The sequence below is a fragment of the Chinchilla lanigera genome, unplaced genomic scaffold (assembly GCF_000276665.1).
Source record: "Chinchilla lanigera isolate Chin_1 unplaced genomic scaffold, ChiLan1.0 scaffold00022, whole genome shotgun sequence".
Taxonomy (NCBI): domain Eukaryota; kingdom Metazoa; phylum Chordata; class Mammalia; order Rodentia; family Chinchillidae; genus Chinchilla; species Chinchilla lanigera.
In genome coordinates, this window is record NW_004955423.1 from 1416148 (window position 1) to 1424355 (window position 8208).

Below are 8208 nucleotides of genomic sequence, written 5' to 3' on the forward strand. Positions count from 1 at the left end.
TTTTTCTCCGGTACCGGGAACCGAACTCACGACCTTGCGCTTGCCAGGCAGGCGCTTTTGCCACTGAGCTAAATCCCCAGCCCCACATGTACACATCTTAATTATTTTTCTTTTTTGTCCCATTTTCTCTAACTTTTCTTCTCCATTTATAAAAGCTCTATTTCCATCTTTACCTTTCAATTCTTTTTTTTTCTTTAAATCCCTTTTCCTTTCCTTCCCTCCCGCTTCTTCCCATCCCTTCCCATTTGAATAAGTTCTTTCTACTTCTTAATGTCTACCCTTCCAATTTGCTCATTATTTATATTTTGGGGTTCTAACACAAGAAAACATTGTAATATTTAAACTTCTGTGTTTGACTTATTTCACTTAAGATTATGGTCTTGAGGTGTATCTATTACTTAAAAATGCCTTAAGATAGCCTTCTTTGCAGTAGAGTAGTAACCCACTGTTTATAAATACCACACTTTCTTATCTTGATGGGCATATAGGCTGTTTCCAAGATTTAATTACTATAAATTGTGCTGCTATAACACGGATATGCATGAATCACTGTGTTATGACATCTTTCAGGAATATACTTAGAAGGGGAAATAGGTCAAATGGAACCTCTAGTTTTAGTTGTGTAAGGACTCTCCATACTGATTTCCATAGTGTTTGTACCAATTTATAATCCCACCAACATTGGAGAAGGGTTCCTTTTTCCTCACAGCCTTGCCAGCATTTGTTATTGGTTGATTACTTGATGACAGCCATTCTTTCTGGAGTGAGATGGAATCTCAGTGTTGTTTTAATTTGCATTTCTCAAAGAGCCAGCTATGTTTGAGTAATTTTTCGTATTTATTGACCACTTGTGTTTCTTCATGAGAACTGTGTATTCATCTCAAATGCCCAATTTTGGACTGGTCTTTACATTTGGGAGTCTAATTTTTTAAACTGTTTATATAAATAAATAAATATATGAAAAAATGTTCAAGATTGTGGTCATTTGAGAGATGCAAATTAAAACAACACTGAGATTCCATCTCACTCCAGAAAGAATGCCCACTGTCAAAACAAACCAACCAGTAACAAATGCTGATGGGGTGCTGGGAAAAAGGAACCCTTTTCCTTTCGATGGGAGTGCAGACTGGTGTAACCACTGTAGAAACCAGTGCAAAGATTCCTCAAAACACTAGGATTAAAAGTCTCACTTGACCCAGCTATTCCCTTTCTCGGTACCTTCTCAAAAGAGTTAAAAGCATCATACCACAGTGACATATGTGCACCCATGTTTATAGCAGCACAGTTTGTAATAGTTAAATCTTGGAAACAACCCATCAACTGATGAATACATAAAAAAGCTTTTTTGGAGGCTGGGGATTTAGCTCAGCAGCAAAAGCGCCTGCCTGGCAAGCGCAAGGTTGTGAGTTCGGTTCCCGGTACCGGAGAAAAACCAAAACCAAAACCAAAACCAAAACCAAAAAAAAAAAAAAAGCTTTTTTTATACAATGGAATACTACTCAGCCATAAAGAAGAATAAACTTGAGACATTTCCAGCTAGGATCTCATGTTATTAAAAAGCTTTTGCATAGCAAAAGAAATCATCCTTGAGACTATACTCTTAAGACTGTTATTATAACCTTCAAAACATAGTCTTAAGTGAAATAAATCGGACAAATATGTATAAATACCTCACTGTCTCTCTGGTATAAGAGACTGAACGTATAAATAAGAACCAAAATGTATAAAAGAAATTGTGAAATAGGACGAAATTGTTCAAAAGGAAAGGGGAACTCTGGAGGGGGGAAGGAAGGAAGGGAAAAGGAAGATAAATAGGAAACAAAGCTTTATAAATAAGGAGGGGGAGAGGGGCTGAAGGGGAAAAAAAGGAATTAAGATGTATCATGTACAGATACAAATTTCCTATGATGTATGTATATCTAAATTGTACTAAAAACTTAGTAAAAAAATTGTTTGCTTTAGCTGGGTATGGTGGTGCAACATACTCATAATCCTAGCACTTAGGAGGCTGAGGCAGGAGGACTGCTGTGAATTCAAGACCACCCAGGGCTACATAGTGAGTTGAAGGTCAGCCTGAACTACACAGAGACCTGTTCTCAAGAAAACAAACAAAAATATTTGCTTTAGAAACACATTACCTTTTTCCTTGTTTACTTTGTTCAAGTAAGTCTACCTTCAGCTTTATACATTCCTCTTTGGACTCTTGCAAACTCTGTTCTTTTTCAATCACCATTTTCTGGCTCTGCTCTAATTTATCTTCTGCCTCTCTATAAAATAAAGTAAAACTTACAAGTAATAACAACAAGTATACAATAACGAAACATTAGAAATTCTATGACTTTGAATCAGGGAGTTAAAAGAAACAAAACAGAAAAAAGGATATTCATCATTTTCAATTAAAAGTTTTTATAAGGAATACTTTTACCTACTTTCACCAAGTGAGAAATATACCTGAAGGCTCATTATACAATAAAGGTCACATACTAGAAACATTATAAGACAAGAACAATTGTTATCATTCCTACATCCAAAGATTTTTCTGACAGTTCTACTCAAAGTAAAAAAAAAAAAAAAAAAAGTAATAAGAAGTACTAATAATGATAAGAAAGACAAAATTTTCTTTATTTAATGATGATATTATTACCTACCTGGAAAACTGAGAATTGAAAAGTTATTGGAATAGGAGTGTCAAAAATAGTCCACTTACAAAACAATTATACTACACAAAAATCAAGCCAGGAATGGTGGAGCACATTGTTAGTCCTAGCCACTTAGGAGGCTGAGGCAAGAGAATCATTTAATCCCAGGAGTTCAAGGCCAATCAGGGTAACAAAGAAATACCTCATTTCCAAAAAAATATCAGTAACCTTCCCATCTACTAGCAATGAACAGAATAAGAACAAACTCACAATAATCAAAAATTATAAAATGTCTAGGAATAAATTTTAGTTTTTGTTTTTTTTTTTTTTACGGTACTGGGAATCAAACTCACGACCTTGTGCTTGTCAGGCAGGCACTGTGCCACTGAGCTAAATCCCCAGCCCCTTAGGAATAAATTTTAAACATAAAAATAATATGTATATTACAAAGAAAATTACAAAACTGACAAGACTTGAATGACAACTTTAGTACATACCAGCATCATTGCAGAAGTTGTTAGTTCTGAGCCCCACCTCTCAGTAAGTCTGAGATAGGAGCTGAGAATTTGGATTTCTCACAAGTACCCAGATCATACTAAGACTGTTAGTATGTGAACTGTACTTTGAGAATTACTCAAATATTATAATATGCTATTCAATATACATATATTTCCCATGTTATTCTAGGCAGAAAAGTGATAAAAGTATCCAATTCCTAATATTTTATTTCCTAAACTCCACTGAAGTACTGAGTATATATTACTACATAAGGAAAGAAATAAACCAATTTATATTTAATAAAAGTATATAAATAAACAGGCCAGGGATATAGTTCAGTGGCACAGCACCTGCCTGGCAAGTACAAGGTCCTGAGTTCAATTCCCGGTATCAGAAAAAAAAAAAAGTATGTACATAAGCATCTTTTTTAAGTCTCTATAGGCTACTTATAACCTGTAACCAAGAGTTTTGACTGAATGAAAATCAAATAAGTTCTAGGACATCTGGGCACTACTAGGTCATTATAGATTTATTGGAGTGAGGGTGAAATACAAGATTTAACAAGATACAACCACTAGAAATAGGAAAAATTTTAAGGCTATAGGAAATATATTTACCTCAAAACTTTATCTTGAGCCGAAACTTCTGCTTCCAAATTTATAATCTGCTCTTCTAAGATTGGGATATTGGCTGCCTGTTGTTGAGCAGACTCAAGCACACAAATCTAAACCATAAAAACAACTTTTAAAATTAATCTACTTGATCCTTAGTTGTTTTCCTCTTAGATGAGAGGATTCAACAGTACTCCACAATCATTGATCAAATGTAAAGTTCACCATATTTCTTTGATCAATATTTACATGGGTATATCATCATCACAAAATAGTCTCAGCATGTAAACTCCTGCTATAACCCTCAGATTAATATGTCCATATAACTGATTAGTTATTTGAAAGGAAAAATGAACAGTATCTACTGATATAAAAAATTAATTTCACTTAAATTAGAAAATTGTAAGATCATACTATAAAAAGTTATATAAGAAAACATTTATAGCAGGGTATGGTGGTATATGCCTATAATCTCAGCAGTTTGGGAGGCTGAAGCAAGAGGACTACAAATTCAAGCTCATCCTGGCAACCTAGCAACTACGGGAAACCCTGTCTCAAAATAAAATAAATGCTGGGAGTGGTGGCACACGCCTGTAATCCCAGCACTTGGGAGGCTGAGGTAGGAGGATCAAGGCGAGTCTGAGACCAGCCTGGGCTGCAAAGTGGCTCAAGGCCAGCCTGAACTGCAGTGAGACCTTGTCTCAAAAAGACAAAAAAAAAAAAAAAAAAAAAAAAAAAAAAATTAAAAATAAAGGGAAGGGGATGCTGTGGATGCAGCTCAGTGCAGTGGCTCTAGGTTCAAACTCCAGAACCACACACACACACACAGCCGGGGCAATTTAAGGAGACACTGTCTCAAAAATTTAAAAAGAAATTTTGAAGGCCTGATGACAGCTCAGTCAGTGGCAGAACACAGAACACTTGCCTAGTATACATGACACCCTCAGTTGAATATCCAGTACCACAAAATTTTAAAAAATTTTTCAACCTAGAATTTAACCATGAGATAAGGAAACATTAAGACATTTTCAGACAGGCAAGGAAACCACTGGAAGATAAGCTCTAATTACAAGAATAAAATAAACTGAGAAAGAACACAACATGATATTCAGGACGCAACAGGTTCAACTTAGAAAAACATCAGAAATACATTAGCATAGCAGCTGAGTAGTAGGCACAGAGGGCAAAATGCTCAGAAAGAGCAGGATGCAAGGTTCCATAAGTGTACAAAACATTACCAAATGGTAAATTATGAATATATTGATTGAGTCAATGGAGAACTTCAGCAAAAGTTTCTTAACACATCAAAGCTACGCTTTGGGATTACAACTACAATCCCAGAATTCTGGGAGGCTAAGATGGAAGATTGTGGACTGGAGGTCATGCTGGGCCACCGAGTATGACCCTCTCTCAAAATAGTGAGGGATACAGCTCACTGCAAAGGTCTTGAGTTCAATCCCTAGTATTGGGGGGCGGGGGTGGAGGGAACAGACCTATTCAGAAGTACCCTAGAAAAGGCAGCTTCATTAAAAAATATTTTATTGAAGCAATTTAGAAAATGTTGAAATGGACGCCTACCTGGCAAGCACAAGGTCCTGAATTCGATTCACAGTACCAAAAAAAAGTTGAAATGGAGAATAAAATATCATTCTCTGCATATAATAACTACTAGTATGCTTACACAATAAAAAGGTCCAAAATTTTGTTAGTTCAGTAGTTTATTCCCTATCTCTCTTTTGACTTTAAACACTTATATTTTAAAAATTTGTAGCTGAAAAAAATTTAAAACATTAATAAACAGAAAATGTAAACACAAAGATCTATACAGCAAACAAATATTCTGAAAAATTCAACTTCGTAAGAAATCAAGAAAAAAGGTAGAGTAAATCTTAGACTTATGAACATTGAAGCTGTGAACTTTCATAGATACTAACAGACTTCACATCACAAACATTCATAGATGTGAACAAGTCATGGAAGTAACTCATTGTCTGGTGGACACTATCACAGTTGTGCTGCTGTGTGCTTACTGTACAGTACAACAGTGTACACAGTACAGTGCTCAGAGCCCAGGATGTCTGGAAGCAAGAGGAAAAACAGTGGTGGTGTGGTGGGGACTGCTAGGAAGTGCAAAGCAACATCCATGGAAACAAAAGTGAAAGTAATTAAGAGACTGGACCAAGGAGGCAAAATTTATGGTAGATGTTGCTTGTTCTTTTAACACGAATCGTTCGACCATTGGCACAATTCTAAAGAACAAGGACAAGATCATGGAACACATAAAGTCTGCCTGTGCCAGTGAAGTCAACAACAATACCCAAAAAGCAGAGTGCAATGACAGAGATTTCTCAGTGTGTGGGCGCAGGATCAGTATTGGCACCTACTCCCACTTAGCTTAATGCTTGTTCTGGAAAAAGCTAAAAGTCTGTTTGAAAACTTAGAGAAAAAAAGGAGGCAAACAAGGTGCATCTTTTATTGTCAGCCCTGGATGGTTTAACAGATTCAAGGTGAGAGCCAACCGTCACAATGTAGAAGTAAGTGGTGTGGCTGCAAGTGCAGATACTATAGCTCTTCAAGAATTTCCATCAGGGCTAGGGATTTAGCTCAGTGGCAAAGCGCCTGCCTGGCAAGCGCAAGGTCGTGAGTTCAGTTCCCGGTACCGGAGAAAAACCAAAAAAAAAAAAAAAAAAAAAAAAAAAAAAAAAAAAAAATCTACTGGTTTGGCTGGGGATTTAGCTCAGCGGCAAAGCGCCTGCCTGGCAAGCGCAAGGTCGTGAGTTCGGTTCCTGGTACCGGAGAAAAACCAAAAAAACAACAACAACAATACATGTGGAATCCTTCTGTTTCGGGAAAAAAAAAAAACAAACAAACAAAACTAAAAGGGGCTGGGGATTTAGCTCAGCGGCAAAAGCGCCTGCCTGGCAAGCACAAGGTTGTGAGTTCGGTTCCCGGTACTGGAAAAAAAAAAAAAAAAAAAAAGAATTTCCATCAACACTTAGAGAAATTATTGATGAAGATGCTTATTTGTTGAAGACCACGAATTGTAAATTGACAGTCTGTCCTAGACCCTCTTTACCTTGCCTGCCTCATGTGCTGGTTTTGGAATGCAGAAATCATCTTGCTCTTGGTCAATGAGATGAGCACCCAGGTGTGGGGATGAATCTTGGCTTGTTTCCTTTATGATGTTAAACTTGCCCATTCTACCACTACTTCTACACTGTTCCAGGAAAACCACCCTACCTCCTCCCCTACACTGGCTAATAAATAGTGGCTAGCTTAGAGTATCTTTGTCTTTGCCCATCCTGAGGCATGGACCTTCCAGCCCCCCATCATGTATTTAAATTTGTCTTTACTTCATGTTTTCACCATACCCCTCATACAGGCAGTTGGGGATCTTGGCCAGATCCCCAATAATTATTTACCTTAACAGGTTTTTAACATCCATAAGACAGGACTGTTTTGGAAGAAGATGCCAGAACGAAGTTATAGCAGTAAAGAGCAAAAGATGATGCCAGGATTCAAAGCAGCAAAGGACGAATTTAATCTGTTGTTTGGTTACAATACTTCCATGACTTAGTTTCCCATTCAGAGTACTCAAAAGCCCTCAAAAACATAACCAAGGGCTCTCTACCTTTTGTGGGAAGACTAACTCCAAAGTCATCTTCAGGGCTGGTCTTTCCACCACTTTATCCCAAGAATACAGAAATACTATTTGGAGAAAGATATCCCTTTCAATATTCTGCTGTTGCTTGACAATACACCAGGTCATTCCCAATTCATGGAGGACTTTCCCAACATCAAAGAAGTGCATCTGCCACTGAATACTACAGCACTCATGCAATCTATGGACACGGAGTTATTACAACTTTGAAAAAGTATTATTTACATCACATGTTTGTCAGGCAACTGATGAAACAAGAACAACCCCACAACAATTTTGGAAGGACTATAACTCCTACAAGTCCATTAAAAAAAAAACTTTGCTTGGCATGAAGTTTCCACTGCCACTATGAATAGGGTGTGGAAGAACCTTTGCTCACAGTTTGTTCATGAAGTTCATGGACTTGAGAAAATGGTCAAGGAGTCCAGAGAGGTCTTCAACAACTTAGTGACTCTTAGTAAGAAGCTGGAGCTAAATCTACAAGAGGACAATTTCCCTGAATTCCTTACTGTAGAACATGAAGAGCTTACTAGTGAGGTCCTGATGGAATTAGAGGCCCATCAAAAAGACAAAAAGAGGGGCTGGGGATTTAGCTCAGCGGCAAAGCGCCTGCCTGGCAAGCGCAAGGTCGTGAGTTCGGTTCCTGGTACCGGAGAAAAACCAAAAAACCAAAAAAAAAAAAAAAAGACAAAAAGAGTCAAATGGAAAATGGAACTGAAGAACCAAGAGATCTAAAGCACAAGAAATGGCAAGGAGATTTTCTATACTTGAAGAGGCACTGCTAGTTTTTGAGCCACAA

At 37.2% G+C, this 8208-nt stretch overlaps 1 protein-coding gene across 1 annotated transcript in view; it reads right to left on the bottom strand.

Moving 5' to 3' along the window:
• Positions 1 to 6947, bottom strand: part of Ccdc18 (coiled-coil domain containing 18) — a 65580-nt gene extending 58633 nt beyond the window's left edge. The window contains exons 1-3 of the mRNA XM_013514360.1: positions 6825 to 6947; positions 3755 to 3861; positions 2139 to 2267 (exon numbers count right to left, since the gene is read on the bottom strand). Of these exons, the coding sequence (XP_013369814.1) occupies positions 2139 to 2267; positions 3755 to 3861; positions 6825 to 6947 (359 nt within the window). The remainder of the gene's footprint in view (positions 1 to 2138; positions 2268 to 3754; positions 3862 to 6824) is intronic.
• Positions 6948 to 8208: the final 1261 nt, after the last annotated feature.